Source organism: Syngnathus scovelli, chromosome 7, assembly GCF_024217435.2.
Source record: "Syngnathus scovelli strain Florida chromosome 7, RoL_Ssco_1.2, whole genome shotgun sequence".
NCBI classification, from domain to species: Eukaryota; Metazoa; Chordata; class Actinopteri; order Syngnathiformes; family Syngnathidae; genus Syngnathus; species Syngnathus scovelli.
The window spans coordinates 9,247,550-9,269,028 of record NC_090853.1 but is presented as its reverse complement, the minus strand read 5'-3'; the positions used below and the strand labels follow the sequence as shown (position 1 = coordinate 9,269,028).

The 21,479-nt window shown below is 39.3% G+C and overlaps 1 protein-coding gene across 2 annotated transcripts in view; it reads left to right on the top strand.

Annotated features, from left to right (window-relative positions):
- Positions 1-18,269, top strand: part of kcnj5 (potassium inwardly rectifying channel subfamily J member 5) — a 35,158-nt gene extending 16,889 nt beyond the window's left edge. The window contains exons 1-4 of one of the 2 annotated variants that reach the window (XM_049726545.2): positions 304-534; positions 8,646-8,728; positions 11,213-12,086; positions 17,783-18,269. In XM_049726545.2, coding sequence (XP_049582502.1) covers positions 8,666-8,728; positions 11,213-12,086; positions 17,783-18,156 — 1,311 coding nt within the window. In that variant the 5' untranslated portion in view covers positions 304-534; positions 8,646-8,665 and the 3' untranslated portion in view covers positions 18,157-18,269. Of the gene's footprint in view, positions 1-303; positions 535-8,645; positions 8,729-11,212; positions 12,087-17,782 lie in introns of those variants that run through there. The other variant, XM_049726546.1, reaches the window with a different exon arrangement.
- The last annotated feature ends 3,210 nt before the right edge of the window (positions 18,270-21,479 follow it).

Below are 21,479 nucleotides of genomic sequence, written 5' to 3'. Positions count from 1 at the left end.
TTCCCTTTGTCTATTTTTTTTCTTCTTGCATCTCATTCAAACCTTCAAGGCATTTTCTGGCAAATGATTACACCACACTCCCCCACACTCTGGCACTGCTTTGTCTGCGTGTTCAATGCTAAATACACAAACACATCCTTTTCTAACCTCTCCCTGCAAAACTGTATTTGACTTTTCACAACACAAGCAAGCCCACATATATATATACACACGTGAGGGACAAATCCAGAGGGAAATTTGTGTGCGTGGAAGTGGCAAGAGAGAAACAATCAAGACGCCGGGCGCATATTTACATCCCCTTGTCTTGTCCTCTCTCTCCCACTCTGAGTCTGCCTCTATCTCCCCCACCCATGCCTCTCTGCCGGAGACACAGAGCCCTTGCTCACACTTGATACAGAGCTGTGAGGAGCAGAAGGAGCAGGGTGACTATAGAGAAGAGGCAGAAGCCGGGAAAAAAAAAGGAGGCACAGTTTTGGAGAGGGGAGTAGTTGTGAAATGCCTCGAAGGGACAACTACTCCCACAAAGACCGGAAGGTAAGCCTGATACATATGACTGATGATAGCAGTAGCATTGTATCGATGGATGGCATCTGTTTTGCATGATGGCTTGCGTTGCATAGCCAACATCCCCATCCGGAGTCGCTTGCTAAATGAAAAGTATACATCACTTTGGGAACAAATTGTACAGATGAGGTGGCATGAGTAGGAGAAGAGTAGAGGGAGGAATTAAAGCCACAAATTTGGATGAGAGCAAGGAAGCATCTGACACCTCAAGGGAGAAGGAAAAGTGTTGATGGGGAAAGTGGCTGGATTAGCCTCCTCCATCAGCCTGCAATCTAATCACATCATCACATCTTGCTCTTCTCATCTTTTATCGCCAGTGTGACTGCGGTGATGCGTATATCAGCCAGCGCCGTGCATCTGGGGTGTCTATGACGCAAAAACGGAGAGAGAAGCTCACTCGTCAGCCCCCCTCGTGTAACGCGCGCTGCCTCGTAGTTGCTCTCAGTGCAATGCAGGAGTTTACAGCGTGAATGTGCATCTGCGTTACTGGAAGAACATGAGAAGGAGGAGGAGGAGGAAAAGAAGGAGGAGTGTAGGGACCACAGACACACAGCATGATTTTTTGCTTTTAGCTATTCAACGGGAGCAGAAGATGAAAGAGTGGACGCGGGGATATTGCTACTGGTTGTGCTTTCATGAATATTGTAGGCTACACCAAAGCATTGACTAAAAATTATGTACCTCGATTCCCTCGGAACAAGCATCTCAACCACCTACCCCTTGGTACTCACTTGAACACACATCCGGAAAGTAGTCGCTGTGAAACTTTTATGGCAAGGCAGTGGACTGAGCGGACGTATTAATCAAGTACAGCTCCCCCGAAGCCTCAGTCCGCCCGTTATTGTCTCAACGGGGAATTTAAAGCCGGTCGTCGTTCCGACTCACTCAATATTTTTTAATTTTTCCTTTGGGGATTAAAAAAAAAACATGAAAAGTGAGGCATCACTGCTCTCTTACTTAAACAGCAGAAAGGCAAGGTGCGCTCAAACAGCAGGATTTTAAAATACAGCAACAAAAGCCTTAGACACTTCTCACAAGCTTCTTTCACCAGCATAATCTTTAATGAGCCTGCTCACAGCTGCTTGCGCCATTACTGGCTATTTCAAGTGCGCTGGGGGAAGTGTGAACAGCAAACACATAACTGTTTCTGATAGAAGGCCTTTTGACCTTATTATCAGCATCATCATTGTAGCTGCGACTCAGCGCACCTCTCCCACGAGGCTGGCCACATCTTCAACCCTAATAAACGGGCAATGGATGGCAAAGTTTTATTCATTAGGAGACTCTCCAAAGTCATTGTGATAACTGGATCTGTTTATAAATTCAGGGCATAGGTCACAAGGGGACATGGGGGCAACGCCAACCTCAAAGGAAGACTACTACGTTTGCTTCCACAGCAGCCACTCATTTATATTTGAGCCTAAAAAAAGGAATGAAGACAGCCGTACATGTCCAATTCTTAGTTCTTAAAGAAGTTATTTTTGATTTGTTTATATTGTTCAGTATTTCTTCACATATTCGTCAGTTGCTGGGTGTTTCATCCATGCAAAACAAATTAACAGCCACTCAAATAGATGCATTACTTTTCACATCAAAGAAAAGAACAGGTAGCAACTATAATTATGCTAGTTCGCTATATTGTTCACAAATAAGTTACTTCTGGGCCCATTTGAACTCAATTGCTAACCAAAACAGCAGCACGAAAGCACAGCCTGTCATATGAAAAAGATGATTGTGTGGAGCTCTTGTAAATGAATTGATGAATTCCATGATTTGAACGAAATGAAATGCTTTAAATAGCATTGCATGTCATGTTGAGACAGCACCATCAATGACAACAGATTCAGTTTTTACCAGGACATGACTATGGACTATGTTTAGAAGTCAAAACTATTATAAACTTGACAATCATGTTGCCATCAGATGGTGACAATATACTGCATGTTTCTATGTAACAGTCCAGAATAATAACATGATTTAAATTTGGTTCTTGGGTATTATTGCAAACTTGGTGCTTGACATTGCATGAATATATTAAGCAGTCTAAAATTGCTTATATAATTCGATCACACCATAGAGAAAAAAAACATTCATAAATCAACCAATGCAAATTTAACTGCGCCCACGATGCCAAGCAAGATTTATAGAACAGCCCACTACTGAGTCGCCAAAAGCCTCACTAAGCTTACGTATATATTTCTGCATAGGTACAGTACAGCATGTGCGAAGCTTCCTTTACCTTTTGACTGATATTTCAGCTTTACTTTCCGTTTTGTCTTTTGACCTCACACGCACACACTGGAGATGCACACTCACAGCAGGACACTGTATTTTCAAAATACTGCAATGAGAACAAATGGGTTCAGGTCACCTTTCATACTGCAGCTACTTAACAATGCAGCAATATTTGTGGTTTTCAAGGTTCACATGCAAAAAAGGCAGAGATAGTAGGTTGACCGTAAAGATTATAGCCTACACTTATTTGGTTTTCTATGACATGGTCATTGTGGTTATAGACACATTTCACATTTCGCACATTTCTTTATTATTAGTAGTATTGGGATTCTGCAGGTACAAATCCAGCTAGTGATCTTTGTAGATTATTTAAACTCGCACTCAATCCTGCCATGCACCATACCTGTTGTCATGGCAATGTGTTGTCTGCAAGGGCTAAAGTAATAGTTGATTTTCTTTTCAGCGCTGTCACAATGAGTGGCATGAAGAATTTGTTGAATTGTATTGTCTTGACCACAATGTGTTTGTTTGGAAATTGGAAGGTCAAAAACAACAGAGAAGTTTACCGCAGCTATGAAGACTGAGCATCTCAAATGGAGGAGAGTCTATTTGAGTGATATGCAGTGCAAAAGTGGCTAATGACACTGAAAGAGAGTCCACTCTTCATTAATTGATTTTACTCTTATCTGCGAGCAGCAGGTTACTGTATGTGTGATGAAATACTATGAGAACATTTAGTCCTGCGGTCAATGAGGATAAGACACCTTTCATCTGACTTGAATGTTATAATAGTGGTGAATTCTTTGTGTAATTCAAGAGTAGTCTTTTTGTTAAGGTAGGCAGACAATAGCAGAGATGCTTCGGATGTCTAGATGATAAACAATCAGGTCGTGCCAGTTTAGCTAAATCCAGTTGAGAATTCCTGCATCTACACAGTGTCTGCATTACTACATTTCTAATTGTGGGTGCAGGAGTGTAAGACTCACATGTGATCAACAATGCAAAACACTATCGAAATAATTAACTGCAAACAAACATAGCTCTACATATTAGTTGTTATTAAATTTCCTTATTTTGCATCCAGATTATTGCAGAATGACGATAAATCAGCATAACTAATAAAGGAAGTCTAATTTATGCAGATTGTAGATCATTTAAGCAAAATAAAATCACTGCAGTGCCATTAAGACGTGAGAAGAGAGCACATACAGTGCTTTCTACACATGGGAGGGTTTTCTTTCACCCCCCCCCCCTTTTTTTTTTGCAGGTTTACGTAAGCATCGAGTGAGCGTGAGCGTATTTTACCCCTGGGGAAATACATTCACATACATTTGCAGCTCATTAACACAGATAAAAGGGAGGAATAGGGGATGGGAAATAGGCGACATCATCTTTTTGATATTTTATAATCTTTTGCTGATTGAATCTCTTGAAAACCAAGGGACATTTGGGTATCTTCTTAGCTCAACTTGTATTACAGCTACACCCGCTGGTGTAAAATTGCAGTTAAAATAAATTTTAGTACAATTCATATGCTGACTGTAGAGAAGTAGGCAAGTAAAACAATATTTTCAAATGGTATTACTGCCCAAATCTACAATCACTTTCTTAAAAATGGATGCACATGGACAGCAAAAATATTCACTTACTTCGCTAGCATTTAAAATAAACTAATTTAAAATAAAATAAGTTCACACTGATGCCATTACTTACAGACATGCACACGCACGCACACACACACACACGCACACACACACACACACACACACACACACACGCACGCACACACACGCACACATTTTTTATTCTCCGACATTCCTTTGCTCTCCAGCTATGAGGTGCTGATAGAAACTGAGACATATGCCTCTGGATCACCGTGTCTGACACTAGTAGCAGATTAGAACTTTTGGTGGTTTGAAGAGAGTTGCAGTCTGTGAGAGAGAGATTGAGACAGTTTGACATATCATTAGAGAAATTGTTCTCCAGTCAGAGTGAGAGGGACGTCTCAATGCAGCAGTGTCACTCCGTAGAAGGTCATCCACGAGAAGGGTAAAACTTGATACAGTGGCTCGCTATCGGACATAATGGGAAAACGAAGAGGGAGGGTTGGTGTGAAGTTTGTATATGCGAGTCTATGAGCGTATCAGTGTTAGTCCGGCCTGGAGCCAAACTTGCTGGGGACATTTTTAGCCATTTGACCCGCCCGACCTCAAAGTGTCACAAGTGAACAAAGATAGGGATGAAGTCCTTGTCATTTTATGGGCCCATCAAGGCCAGAGACATAATCGTGACGCGACAAGTAACAACTCATTGCTGTTATTTCAAGGAAAGCAGCCTCCATGACTACGATGCTGAGACGCAAGATAAGCGTTGGCATTTAGTTGTGATGTCTTCTAGTGGTTTGCGGATCAATACTGAAATATCATTCCTTTTGATAACAGATCGTCCTGCTCTAAAATCAATACTGAAATCTAAATATTGGTATTTTGGATAATGAATAATCTGATCATGTATTATCACATGGTGGAAAGTAAATAAGACTTTGAGATCTTGTCTGAAGGGAACTACTTTTTCATCTGCGTAGGAGCATGGCACATTGCTCCGTCAGTCACTCAGTCTCACTTTGAGTCTGTACAATGGCATTATGACAGAGTGTAAACTAAGTCATGTGTGGTGCTATTTAGGATGAGGCAGACTGAAAGGCACACTGTAAGTGGTGCTGAACATGGCGATTGAAGTTGTTCAAATGAATAAAGACAGTGATGTAAAAAGCAACAAAACTATTATTCAATGGCAATTTTATTTTGAGTAACCCAGGAAAACAGCATATGACATAATTCTGAGGTTATGTACTTTTTCAGAAGCTCTGTTTCATTTTTAGATCATCAGGAGCATATTTATTTGTGCAAAATATAATTATCCCATCATACTAGTTTGAGTTTTATTCATTATCGGATTAGATAAAAATAGTGGTATTGAACACCATTCGTTTTTTTTTCTTTACAATCTCCACTTGCTTACTTTCTATAGTTATTTGACTTATTATTTTAATACTCATTGTGCAGGTTTGTTTATTTTTTAATGACTTTTGTATCTTTTTTTGTCTGTGACAACAGTTAACTGTAAATTATGACTCTTAATGTATACGGATGAGCAACCAGTAATGCCGCAGTTACATTCCTATTTAAAACTGCTGGAAGTGATTTTGCTGACTTTGCAACATACCACGGCTATTTGTATTCATTATTTTTTTCTCCCTATACATTTACAAACACTGCTCTCAATGACTATGAAATATTCTGCACAATATATTCTTCATCTGAACACAAGCTCTCGGCTTTAAAAGTGCCCACTCCATGGAAGCAAAGTAAAAAGCCAAGTTTGAATTTGTTATAACAACTTCAAAATCGTTGTTGATGGTGTGCTCAATCGTATTGAAAAGAATAAAATCAGTGTCAGGACAAAATTCCAATTGGCTTATTTTGTGGCACTCAAATGATGGTGGACTGGCCTGGATGACACTTGTGGGCATTCTGACCTTGCTCATAGAGTTGTGTTAACTTTGCAACATGGTCTACATCAAAGTATTGCCAGCGTTTAGCAGTTATATTTATAGGCTGGCCTATTTTGCCTATTTCGTTTTTTACTTTACTGCTGTTGATGTTTATCCGCCACAGCGTGTGTCGCCGACAATATTAAAGGCTTGGCATGCCATTCTTTCCTGTTCCTTAGAATCACAACAGATACAATCATCCTGTTATCAACACAAACACGAAAGCATTGGCGAAAGCATCCAGTCACCCTCCTGGTAACAAGATAAAAGCGTGTTACCCTCTTAAAACACCAAAACAAAACAAGATTGTTGAGTCTACTGTGAGGCCCATCAGTCTCTGTGACAATTTTGTAGGAGCTTGAATTTCATGAAGCACCATGGATATATGCTAAAGTCATGGGAGAAGCAAACATAATTCTGCAAAACAGCATATTTTTCATGTATTCAGTGAGAAGCATTGTGTGTTTCCCGCACATGCTCTCTGCCCCCCCTGCTTGGATGCCTGTCACGTCACTCTGCCCTTTGCTTTGGACCATCACTGTAAACACTACATTCCTGTGTGGGCCAGATTTGTGATGTGTTCCTCTCACTTTTACTCTCCCTCCTTCTGGTTGCTTCTCCTTTGCTGGTCAGTGATCAAATTGATTGATGCTAGCAACCGATGACAAGGAAATGTCAGCCAGAATGCGTCATTTATCCATGTTTCTTTTAGCACTGTTGATTACAGAGCACTAGGAAATCCCTTGCTCCTTTGGTGAATTAACAGTCACTGATTTTTAAACAACACCTTGGGGCTCTCTAAATTAATTGCCCCGTGTAGTTTGAAAGGTTTAACAGGATTAGTACCAAAAAATAGGGCTTCTAACATGATCTTTTGTTAAGTCCCAACAACTTTACACAAGGGACAAACAAGCAAATGCCTGTTCGCTTGCAGAAATGCTACCAGTGAGCATAATTCATACATTTTGCCATTCCCAAAAATCAATGTGAAAAACAGATCATTTAGCAACTGCATAGCATGTTTTCTCAAAAAGTGACCTCTAAAGACCATGTGCCTCAATTAACAAATAAAAACCCACTCTTCTAATACAATAGATGCATCCCATTTTAAAAATACTGTACTTCCCGTTCCTATAAAGTACAGTTCGGGTGTGCAATAAATAAATAAATAAATAAATAAATAAATAAATAAATAAATACTATGGGTGAGCAGCCAACATCAGTGTACTTTATTATTATATTTTTACTTCCTAAATGATCACCTTATATTACATATTGTTGATGTCAGGCTGAGTCTTGTACTTCCACTTTTCATGAGACTCCCAAATGTCATGCTTGTTCAATCATTAACGTTGCATCATCAAAAAGAGCAAGCCATTGTCAAATCTAAGATTAATTTGTAAACATTACACTCCCATGTCTTTAATATCGACTATAATGTATAATATAAAATAAAAAATCTATATAATAATATAGATTGGTGAAAAAACAATAATATCGATTTGTGGAAAAATACAACATTTTCTAAATGATGACATATGAGATTTTGTCCCGAAACCAGCTATTGATGACACCACCAAATTAAAGAATACCCGTTTTTGAAATCAGAGTCCAGTAGGACCTGTCAGAAAGTAACGGTCAAAAACTTAATTACATTTATTTAAAGGGGCATTGGTAACCAAAAAAATGCTAGCAATACCTCATAAAGAGATGTGACGGACCAGATCTGGCCCATCAATCCTTGAGTCTAACAACTGTATTTATGTTCATTTACATTTAGAAGAGGAACCAATGTCTTAAATAATAAATGCAAATAAAATACATACTGTATCAATATGGTCTTGCCGACGACCTGCAGTCTCACCGGTCTGTTTTGGCTGCACTCTTTTGGCAGGTCTGTATATTAAAACGAGACAGTGCAGAAAAAATGCAGGGGATTTGTTCCGCCTTGAACTGCAGCGCGTTATTGATAGGGACTAAAAATAGTCTAGCCTCTGTATCCCTTCCTAGATTTAAATTATACTTTGGAATTGAGCAAAGAAACACATTTGTCCTACATATAAGGGGATGTGGCAATTGTGGCCATTTGTCCAACAACTAACCTTTTAAACCCTGTAACTCAAAGAAGTGTGGCAGTTTTGTGTTTTGTCTAATAGTCATTGACAAAGTGGCGAAATTTATAATAAATAATTTAAATAGTTGTGATTTCATCTCACAAAGAACCTTATTGCTTTTTGTTTTGAATGCAAGTCGTGTCTGGGCTATAATGGCAACACTTTCCTATCTTCTATAGGTGTTGAGCTTCAGTTGAGGATGGCGGGAGATTCCAGAATCCTCATGGACCACAACATGCAGATAGGTGTTACACCTGCACAGGTAAAACTAAAGAGCCAAAGCTATTATTCATGTACTACATCAGAGAGAAGCTGGTATGAAGAGAGGTGAGCAAGAAGAGAGAGGAGATAAAAAATACATACATGGATGAGAACCCCGACTGGGAGGAATGCGCCCAAATGGTTGTGTAGATTACAGATTAGAAAGAGTAATTGAAGCCGTTTCTCTAATGAGCATTTTACTGTAATTCAAATGGGTGGCGTTAGCTTTGCAGTGGAGGATGGCCGTGATGGCAACTTGTCCTTCCTTCCCTAGTGTGGTCAGGAAAGCTCAATAAGAGAAAGCATCACCCACTTACCACTGTAATATAGAGAGGACTAATGAATTTGTGTTAAAGACGTCACCCGCAGGGACCATATTGACTACGAAGGCCAAAGATTGGGTGGCGCTATTTGTGACAGCTTCATTAATCACTCTGTTAGCTCAAGCCTGATGGGCTTTTTATTTGGTCTATCGTTTAAAGATTTGTAAAAACTATAAAAACAAATGCATCCATCCATCCATCCATTTTCTTAACTGCTTATCTGACTAAAAATCTGTGTAGCCTAAATACAGCACTCCAGGATTTTATTTGATATTCTAAAATCTATTTATAAATGGGTTTCTCTGCTCCTCTCTGTATGTGTCATGAACCCCATTGGCCCCAGGATGAAAAGAAATGCTGGACCTGTGCCTGACATCCAGTGAATACATTGTCATCAAACCACTAATTGCAAAGTCAATCAATAAGCATGGTCTTTCAATAATTCTTTGTCTAACTGTTTCTTATACAAAATTCACCTGGACTTGATAGCAGAAAACTCAATACCTGCTTGGGTAAGTGAATTTATGTTTATCTAGAGGCGCTCAAGTGAGGACCACGCAACTCAATGAACCTTGCAAGTCTTGAATAAAACATTGGGCGTATGCTACAAAAACAAGTACTATACAATCAAAGCATCTTCAAAGATGTCATTTACTATAGATCAGTGGTTCTTAACCTGGGTTTGATCGAATCCTAGGGGTTCGGTGAGTCGGAGGTCCGAACATACCTAATTTATTGTGTAAATTCGTGATGACGCATATCTGAATTGGTCTCTCAAAGGCAATAGCAGAAGTCACACTAATCTGCAGGTATGTAATTTGTTCTGAGTTCATGCATTGTGTTGGGTTTTTTTCTTTGAACAAGGTGATGTTCATGCACGGCTCATTTTGTGCACCAGTAAAAAATATTTATGTTTTGAATTTGAAAAAAAAAAAAAAACACTAAAAAGAGGTTCAGTCAAAGCACATATGATACTGGTTGGGTTCGGTACCGTCAACAAGGTTAAGAACCACTGATATAGATACAGTGTCGTCATTTTACTGCGGCTTTGGAGAGCGATGGATTGCATACATGCCTGGCTAACGGCTGACTGTATAAAGGGGGCAGGAGCTGTTTTCTTGACTCAACACAACATATTCAATTTGTCAATTCATATTAGAAGTGTCAGTGGGGTTCCAGCATGTCCTTGGTCTGTTTGAAAGATGCCGCCATCCTCCATTAGTGTCATCTCGTGTGCACACGTCCAAAAATAGTGGGAAGAATTTGGATTTTGACAGTCACTGATTTCATTCTCCGGAATGTTATAAATAAGACAATGATTGAGGGGAGATGAGTTGCAAGCAGGTCATCTTCATCAGACAGCTATAAAGTGGATAACCCTTTGTGGAAGATGCAATCAGTATCTTTGGGAGAGCTGGAGGATGTTCAATTGTTCCGATGCAGGCTTGCCAAGATCCAAGGTGTGAAGATAGAGGACACAGGGGAAAGAGAGGGAGGCGGAGGCATTGGAGCCAGATCGTTCATTGGAATTGGGCCAACAGAGTCAATGTCCTTGGGTTTTTTTCCTTTAACCTGTTCTCCCCCTTGCTCCCCGTATACTGTACACTGATCTAATATATCCACACCAATCATGCAACAAGAAACACAATTTAGCTACTGGGTTCAACCTATTGTAGGAACGTGTGGCCCCACCCACCTAATAAACTCAGTGGGGTATGTACAATTTTGACACGTAATTAGTCTTAAAAAAGCTACGGTCAGAAGCTGAATTGGCTGATTTGACTCTACAGTGTTGCACACAACTCGAATGATTTGTCACTTTATAGAGTATGAAAAAAAAGTGCTATTGGGTCACCATAACAATGACAAGCTTTGACGTAATAATGGACGTGAACATTTTTTAATTTTGTAGCTATTAGTACACATTAGCGGTGGGTTTACTTAAGTGGTATAAGCACTCTGGCTTCCTCTCACATTGCAAAAAAACCATTTCTTTGTGTTTGTCAGTGTCTTGCAATTAGTTTAGTGCTTCTATTCCAAACATCAGCTGGGACAAGCTCCAGCTCCATGATCGTTAAGGTGGTTGACATTTAGTTACTGAAAAGCAGACAAATACTGTTATACTCTCTAACATTGCTTTTTCATCTGCTTTCTCCATATAGGTGAAGAAGCTTCCGAAACACTTACGGGAGGCACAGATCTCAACAGAGCGAACACACCTGATATCTGACCCCGCCAAGAAGCCACGTCAGCGATATGTGCAAAAGGATGGCAAATGTAACGTTCATCATGGGAACGTGCAAGAGACCTACCGTTACCTCAGTGACTTGTTCACAACATTAGTCGACCTTCGTTGGCGTCTCAGTCTCTTTATTTTCACGCTAGTCTATGTCGTCAACTGGCTTTTCTTCGGCTTTCTTTGGTGGTTGATTGCACTCATCCGCGGGGATCTCCTGCATGCCGATGAAGAAGGATGGACCCCCTGTGTGGAGAACCTCAACAGTTTTGTCTCTGCTTTCCTCTTCTCCATTGAAACTGAGACCACAATTGGGTACGGCTATCGTGTTATCACAGAAAAATGCCCAGAAGGTATCATACTGCTTTTGGTGCAGGCCATACTGGGTTCTATTGTGAACGCCATGATGGTCGGCTGCATGTTTGTCAAGATCTCTCAGCCAAAGAACCGCGCCGAGACCCTCATGTTCTCACACAACGCCGTCATATCGGTACGAGACAACAAGATGTGCCTGATGTTTCGGGTAGGGGACCTGAGGAATTCACACATTGTGGAGGCCTCGATCCGAGCCAAGCTTATCCGCTCGCAGCAGACCAAGGAAGGGGAGTTCATCCCGCTCAACCAAACTGACATAAACATCGGCTTTGACACAGGAGACGATCGCCTGTTCCTGGTGTCGCCACTCATCATCTCCCACGAGATTAACGAAAAGAGCCCATTCTGGGAGATGTCTATGGCGCAAATGGAGAAGGAGGAATTCGAGATAGTGGTCATCCTCGAGGGCATGGTGGAAGCCACAGGTATGAAATAAACACAATGTGGTGGGGTTGTAATAAATTACTCAATAGATACCGCAAAATTGCTGGTGAAAAAGGGTGGGTGCTGTTGCAATAGTAAAAATGTAATAGTTGAGTTTTTCTCAAAACTGAGCGAGCTCGGCAGAGGTGTTGATGTTTATATTTTTTATAATGCAACATTTTATCGGAAATGTCACTGAAGGATAAGAATCTCCCATACACTCTTACACGCGTAGACACACATTTCCACTGTTGCTACTTCGAGGTTTTCTTTGACGTATATATGAAGTTAAACCACCCACACCGCTGGTCTTTGTTTTGAGTAAACGCTAAGCCCTTCCAAACTGCTTCAGGCGTGTTCTTTTTAAAAGACAGACAACACCGGGTAGTTCTGTAAAATTCCAAAAATCAAATTTCCAGGCACAAACTCAGAATTTACAACATCTTACTTAAAAGAGTAAAAGTGGTGTAAATTAAGTAATAAAATTGTCTCTGTACCAATTCCCAAACTCTTTCCGTATTTTCCTGGACTATAAGTCGCAGTTTTTTTGGGCCGGGGATGCAACTTATACTCAAGAGTGACTAATGTGTGAAATTATTAACACATTATTATAACATTTCACATGTTATATTCACACTAAATCGCAAGAGGGCGCTCTGGGCCTGTGTGTCAGGATTCAGAAAGGCTGGAATAATTGGAACTGCAACGGATGTTGAGTCTGACGTAATTGACGTAGAAGAGGAAGCGCCGCTTCTTCTACCTCCGGAGTTAGCGGAGTTGTTTAAAAGAGACACGGAGGCTGAAGATTACATTGGATTTAGTGATTTGGAGTGACACGGATGGTTTGGTAAACTTGTTAGCATGTTATTTATGCTATAGTTATCGGAATAACTCTTCTTATGTTAACATACCAAGCACGTTCTCGGTTCGTTGTTTATGTGCCGTGTAACGTTAGCATACCGTACAATTATTCAGCCTGTTGTTACTTCTATTCTATTATTTTAAATTCAAGATTTCAAGATGACATGTCTGTTCTTGGTGGATTTTATCAAATAAATTTCCCCCAAAAAATGCGACATATACTCCATTGCGACTTATATGTCTTTTCCTTCATTATTATGCATTTAATGGCTGGTGCGACTTGTACTCTGGAGCGACTTATAGTCTGGAAAATACGGTATAAACATATTAATGATGTGATTACAGTAAAATGGCCCATAGTGTCCTGTTAATCGTCAGCTCTAATGGGTTTTCTGTCTGCTTTGGCGGAAGCAGGTATTGTGATTTACTACAGCTTGTTCTTGATTGTGTAATTATAATTTATTTTTAACAAATGCATAGTATTATACGTACATACGTATTGGTAATTATGAGATTATTAAACAAAAGAGACACATGGACTGATTAGAAGGGTTTACACTCTTAGGCAAACATGTACAAAGCACAACGCTCCCTGGTGCGATCAGGCATGTCTTTGTATGCATCTGAACATTTCTGCTCTATTTCACATTTGATTTTTATATTTATTTTCTCTCCCAAAGCACCAGTAGTCATCATGCTTCCTGATCACACTACTGGATACTTGACCCAGGCATTAAATCACCCCTCACTTCACTAGCACAAACCGTTGCGGCGTTCAGGAGTTAGTGTCATCACTGTCCTTCTCCACTGGGCAATGTGCCAATCTGGCCATTGCCTTTAACTCCCCCCCCCCCACACACACACACACACACTCACATGCACGGTCCCTCATGAGACTCTTGTTGCAAGCCTATGCCTGACAAATGTTAGCTTACTTTAATGATCACATATATAACAATCAGACGCTAGTACTAGTGGTCATGCCCAAACTCGGGTTTGGTTACTTGCGAAACATCAAATACCAGTTTGGGTTTCACATAGGCAGAGCACCAACCCAAAGCTATGTGACGGCATCTTCAATACTGTATATCATCCCAGTGACACTGTACAACTTTATTGTTCGCTGGCTCTTTGCTATAAAAAAGGTAGGTGAACATACGCACCAGGGACATGTGGCCACAGCTCAAAGGTGCTGACACAATAATGGACCAGTAAATAGTTGGCGCCAGTCTGGCACAAGTTTTGCTAGATCCAATCTTCAACCAAAGACAATCAAAGCCTTATCAAACTCAGACAGATCCCTTATGCCAGCAGGGAAACTATGGATAGTAACTGGAGCCATCCCATTTCTCATTAAAAAGCCCATTTACATTCTGTTACGAACCAAAAGAGCAACACATCATCAATGCACGTAACAATTCTTTCACGTTAATAAGTGTGCATAGTTATCTGTTACCATCAAAAATGAAGAAATGGTTTTCTTCTTCCATCAGATCCACTCGACATAAATTGCACTTAATGACAATTTGATTGTTAAGCCCTAAATAGGTCTCTATATGATTAAAAGTAGATTAGGATTCCACTGTGTGCAGTTGAGTAAATCAACTACTCCAGTCACTTTTTGCAGCAATGTAGCTAAATAAGGCACTCATAAAAAACATTGTCTTTTTAATGTCATTTCTACACTGTAAATGCTCAAAATTGTAATTATACTCTCACTTAATATTTGAAGTGATGAAACCCACGGTCAAATGCGGGATTACTATAGCAAGGGAAAAGATATTACAGGGGGAAAATGAAAAAATGAATCAGATATTGCATCATCAATGAGTCAGAGTGAAGTTGCAAGTTCTTCAAAATGCTAATAAGACTCATTGATGTCATTTTTTCCACACATCATTACGTTGCCAACCAATGTGTATGCACATTCAAATACACTACTAAGCAATGTCTATAGTTCAGCCAGATAATAGCTGACTGCAGATAGCAGAAGAATCCACTCATAACCTCTAAGCGTATGTATTTGTTATAGATATATTCTGGTGATTGGTTTGGCAACTTCAAAGTCAGCAAACATCTTCATCACTATACTGCAGTGAATATACGTAATGTAGCTTCTGTGTCAGAGAGGCCCTGTCGCGTGTGCCTATGTTGCCGACAACAAACCTTGTTTTCATTATAGAACGGTCTCTGACAATCGTACACATATGACAGTTTTGTTATCTTATATCCTTTGTAATATTTATATATCAAATAAGGAGTGTTTTGTGCTACACAATCTAGTTTTTTATGATGTGCAAGATGTACTGTTTACTTGTAAACATTACAAGCTAGTCATGCTTTTTTGTTTTAGTCAATAAAGGAATCAATTCATTTATCACCATGCCTTCTATAATACTACATTTATGTGGTACACAATTCATGTATGTATCTGCAGCCTACTCTCCTGAATATTTAGTAGTAGCTAAGTCTTAGTAAAAGTTAGCAGTAAATATTTTTCTTTGGGTGAGTTTTAGGGAAATAAATTTGCCAAATGTGATCATTTTTCTTTAAGGCACTTAAGGTGAAAAGAAGCATCATAAAATGAGGAAAAATGGTACAGTAATCTTTAAAAAATAAATGAATATTACTGCATATCAAAACAACCAATGAAAACATAAATAAATATTAATGTCTCGCTACTGGTCAGTAGAACTGTCCATTAATTTGGCTTCAGTGTTCACAAAATATTCGGCTAACATACGTAAGTGCATCGGCAAAGTATACAGAAGAGTACAACATTTCCTTCTTAATCCTCTTAGATGGTGAATCCTCTTATGTTTTTATTTTCCAAAAACAAGCCCTAAGCTGCAACACATTGCCACATAGAAAACTTGGTAAGAACATGTCCTGACTACAAACAGTAAACCCTGAAGGAAGCGTATCCCCAGCATAGTCAAAAATAAACACAAGGACAAATAATTCCACGAGTGATAAAGCTTAGTCAGCTCAAGACCTTGGTGGTACATGGAAAGCCTTGAGGGGAAACACAAAAGATTTAACAAAACAAACATGTGTCTGGTGACCTTGGCCCTTCCACACTGTATTAGCACTTGACATGAAAACATGTTAAATACAGATTTGGCGAATTATCAAGGGGACTTTATATGCGGGCAGCGTTGGCAATTAGCATTGACCTCCCCACAATCACAGGTGGATGTCATGGGAGGAAAAGAAATACACAAGATGGCTCCATCCTATTAGGCGAGCCAGCACAATAATCAAGAAGTGGCTCACCTAAATGGAGCAGCCTTAATTATGGTATTAAGTGCTCTTTTATGTTTCTTCTTTAATGGGTTAAAAGGTCTGCCTTAAAAGGGTGCTTCTATACCACAATCCAGGATGAAGGCAGAGAACTCCAACATGGTTTAATTATTGTTGTTATTGATTTCATCCCGCTGACCTTGCACAGCCTTTAATAGACACCCATGCACAAGACATTGTGGGATTCTGGTCAAGCTACAATTTGGAAAATATTTTACTCAGGAAATAATAGAAAGAGTCAATCCCTTCCAGGGTCAAATGTCAGAATCATAAAACCTTTTTTATGGGACTTTATACTACAGCTAATGTTTTAACAGCTGATGACAACATGCTTATGGTTTTGATTTTGCTGAGCAGTCAGGACAGGACTGTGTAAGCATTCTATTTTGGATTCTATATCTTGACATTTTTAATGTGATGTATACAACACAGCAAACACACTTGGGGAATATTACCTTTTTTGTTAGACTTTGAAAAAATCTGAATTATTACTTGGGATCTTGACTTTAGACATTCTCATTTGTATTGTAAAGTTTGTGGTTATGTGACTCTTAAAAGAGGTACACCCTATTTGCAAAAAAATATCCCTTTATGGATTTGTTTGTGAAAGTTAGCAGGGCACTTTCTTTTACCTACCAAAGGACAGGAAAACATTTGGACTTCAGTATGAACTAAGAAACCACATCCTTCCAGCAGTTAAGAAAAGCAACAAACATTATTTTGGAAAAACAAACAAAGGCTGCCTTTTATTAAATAAAAAAATATAAAAAAAGGCAAATATTTGACAAGTTCAAAATAGAAACGGGGCCATCGATTTCCAGAGGGAATTGAAAAAGAAAGGGCCATGAGCACCTTCTTGAGCAGCAACAAAAGACACTGCATCAGTCTGAATCAACTGTTCTTCTATTTTTAATCACATGGAATGGACTCACTCTATTTATCAAGGGCAGCAATAGACTGAGCAAATTGTGTTCAGTGTTTTTGGTTGAAAGGATTACTCCAGTGACAACCCTTCCACCATTTGAAAAATAAAACAAACAGTCAGCTCCAAAACTTGGGTTGGCTATTTACTTCAATGTTACTTCTTAATTTTTCTTAAAGCATCAATTGCTACAGTAGTTTTAAAAATGTCACGGAGAGCATTGACAACATAAAAGCCTTGGATAACATCCTAAATTCCAGTGGATTATTTGCATAAATGCATAATTATTGCACTTTGTAGGTATGATCAGTAGAGCACTGAAAAATATTTTGGCTACCTTTCTCAATTGGTACAGGAATATCTAAATGATTTTGAATATTTAATACTAACAGAATTCCTACAGCTGTGGTTTGACTGATGCATGGCATTTTCTGTATGCAGTTTGAGCTTCCGCAAAAAAAAAATGAACTGACTTGTCTCTCCCCTTTTCTTTTCATCTGTCTGTGTGTACATGTGTTTATTTTCCTGTCCATTTTGGATGTGTGTGTCTGTTCCTCTGTTCATACCTTTGGTGTGTGTGTGGCTGTGTACGGCTGCCTGGACCTGGATTAGGGATGACGTGTCAAGCAAGGAGTTCCTATCTGGACACAGAGGTGCTTTGGGGTTACCGCTTTACCCCAGTTCTCTCCTTGGAGAAAGGCTTCTATGAGGTTGATTACAACAACTTCCACGACGTCTATGAGACCAACACCCCTGCGTGCAGCGCCAAGGAAATGGCGGCAAAGCTTCGAGATGGGCCCCTATTGCCTCAGCTGTCACTGCTGAGCCCAGAACCAAAAATGCACACTTTTGGCCTGTCTGACTTGGACCCACTAAGCCACGATGAGGACAAGGAGGAGAGAGAATCAGGAGGTGACAAAGGAGAGACAAATGGCTCAGCGGCTGCTTTGGAGGAGACGCCCTTTGCTGATGGACTGCCAGGCTGATTAACCATCAGAAAAAAAAACTCACCTGAGGGAACTGGACTGTGTTGTATTTAATTTAGTCAACGGCCATTGCAAGGCTTGGAGAAATAAAACACTGTTCTTCAATCACTGAACCACGCAATACTCCTCTGCAGTACTAGAGTGTCAATCTATAGAATAGATTGCTTTTTAGACACGTACTGTAAGTACCGGCACACATCTATATCTACACTTAAAAGTTGGTGATACCCATTGTCTTTTTATAATCCAATAATTATACCCAATCACCACTATTGCAGTTTACAGCAGGCCACACAAAGAAGGCATGACAGGACAATATAGCATTGTATTGTTTGAATAGGGTGACATCTGATAATAACATAGCACACCGCACCCTTAAGCTGTCTTCTGACAATCACAAGTCTTGTCACCCAAACCAGAAGTCTCAAGCAAACATGACTTTACATAGAACCCAGACTAAACTGTGAGAGGCGGAAATCTACAGGAGGGCATCCAGACTGCTGGAAAATCAAAACAAGCAGCAGCAGCAGCTCGGCTACCTGTGAGAATTTCTTGCCATGACATCTGCATCTTTTGTGGTAAGATTTGGATTACACTCAACTCAGTGAGTTGATCCCCCACTTCTGAAGCCCTCTCACTGTGAGCTTTGCATCTGTTGCCATAGCATTTGTTTATTATTTTACACTCACTTCATGATTGGCAAGAATTTTGTAATACTTAATAGGCCCAGAATCAGATATCCTAGATTGCAACTCCACACGACAATATTCTGTCACAAATATTAAACATAATGCGATTGGTGACCCCAATTGGGAAAAGTAAAGTCACTTTTAACACTCCATTAATCATCAGATGATTTGGTCTTTGCTAGCTTTGATCAGAAAGGTGAGAATCAGGATTGTCACAGAGGATTATCTTTATGTGTGCCCTACTTAAATTGTAAAATTGTATGAGAAAGTTGAACTGAAACATGTAGTCAAGAGAGAGTGCACTCTGCTCTTATATGTACAGCTCTGCTCTAATTTTAAAGAGTATTGATTCAGACACATGCTACTTTATGATGATGGAAGGAAATACCTTCCTCCATCTCGATCCTTCATTAGGATGGTATACAGTACGTAAGGCTAATAGTTTACTTGTAGGAAACTATTCAAAGCGATCCAAATGCAATCTGTACTCAACCAATATGCAGTTATCTTTTCTGAAATTCGTCCTTTGTGTATCGTTTCATATTCATGTGACTAATTCTCGCACACAGGAAGCTTTGCTCCAAAAGAAACCAGCTTTTACCTCATTCTATGCTCATTTTCAGGGTAATTAGCTGCAGCGGAGGTTGGTGAACGAAGACGCTATTGTGCAACTGATTGATTGGTAGTAAGATGCGGCACTCCACCTACAATTGTGGAGTGTCAATTACTAATTAAAAGCAGTGGTAAACATAAAATGCACAGCAGTTAACCTGCATTTGGAAGACATGGCAAAAGGGCAAGTCGATTATGCCACGACGAGTGTTGTGATCAAGACCAAGACTGTCTTTGAGGACATGAAACCAAGTCTACACCAAGGCATAGGCTGGCTAAAACCAAGATGGCTTTAAATGTTTGCAGGAAAATGGTTGTCACTCGTGGTGTACTGGTTGATGCGGCCAACTTTCATGCAACCAGTATGAAATCTAATTGAATGTCTGTGCCTTGCTGATGACCTCCAGGGTCAATCCAATACGGTCTCCTTTTACCCAGTCACTTGCAGTTATAATTGACCCTGAACAGAATAACGTACAAAGCAAATAGATGGATGGTATTTTCAACATCTGAAAATCAGATAATGTATAATAATCATTACATTCAAAAACAAATCATACCTTGTATAGGTGAAGCACTGCTCTTCCTGCGGTTTTGGTCTTGAGAATAGAAATCTAGAGGCAGTCTGACAGTCTAACCTAACCCAGCTACAATGCAATTAATGACTCATAATTGATCTCTAAACCAGTCCTGAGACCAAGATGGTCTCTTAGCGCTACAACACCATTTTGAAATAATCATTATGATAATAAAAACTAATACTGTATTTCACAATACTGCACAAAAGTCTTAGTTCACCATTAGTTTTATTTATGTATTGTTTTTTTTCTTTTTTGTATCTGCGTTTATATTAAGAAAACTAAAACAAAAAAGGATTAAACTTTGGAGTATTTGATAAAACTTTGCTGAGACCAAGGAATAAGCCATACCATTTTAGCAATGATTGAGATCACAGTGAAGTAATTTATGCTATCAGAGGAACCATCAATCCCTATCAAAGCATCACAAATCACATTGGCACCGCCCATCTTTTTGCCATCCTCAAATAACGATGAAGTAGCTTGTTGGTTGACAAACAGATGGATTCTTTTTTTCACCTCTTAACTGAGTGACATTCAAGTCACATTTCGCCTTTATTAAATCTAGTGTTGGCCTTGACTTTTGTGCAGTAATGCAGGAAATGTTATCCCACGTAAAAGCAAGTTGTCTATTAAATTAATACAATAATGATCACTTATGACAAACTGTTCAATCCTTCTTCCTGCTGTTGTTAAGAAAACAAATTAGATTTATTTATATATTTAAGTATTTATTTATTTATGTAAGTACAGTATCACATTAAGAGGAGATGATGGTAGGTTTGATCGGCGTTGATCAAACTACCTTACAGGCTAATCTTACCTGCTGGTGCATGTTGGTACTTGATCGAAATGGCTCTTGATTTTTTATGACGTTTTTTTTTTTTTTAAAGGTTTATGAAATGTTCACTGAGTCACCTTATGAAAAGGACAGATGTTTATGAAATTGATTATTCATAAGTGAGGTTCCCTGCATACAGATGATAATGAGAGTAAAAGGCTTTCTGTCTAATCTCCATCATCTGGGGTATTTGCCTTCTTCATTACGACTCTCACTGGTCCCCACCTATCCATTTTCAGCCTCCACTTGTTTCCCAAACCGCCCTTCGTCTTCTGTTTAATGGCCCTTGCGAGTGGTTTTGGAAGCAGACGTGCTTCCAAGTGGGCCATGGCGGACAGTAGTTAATTGACTTGCATGAGGTGACTCCTACGTTCTCTACTTCTAAATACATGAAATACAGTGATACGAATACAGGGTATTTTTTAGGCATGCAAATGATAAAATTTCTACAATATAAAGACATTTGAATAAAACTGTCATTGACAAAATTATAAATCCCTAATTGTTTAAAATGCTCAATTGTCTTGTTTCAAAGATGCTTTGATATATTTATTTTCACTGCATCTAACTATGTATCCCATTTGCTAAACAATAGGTTTGTTG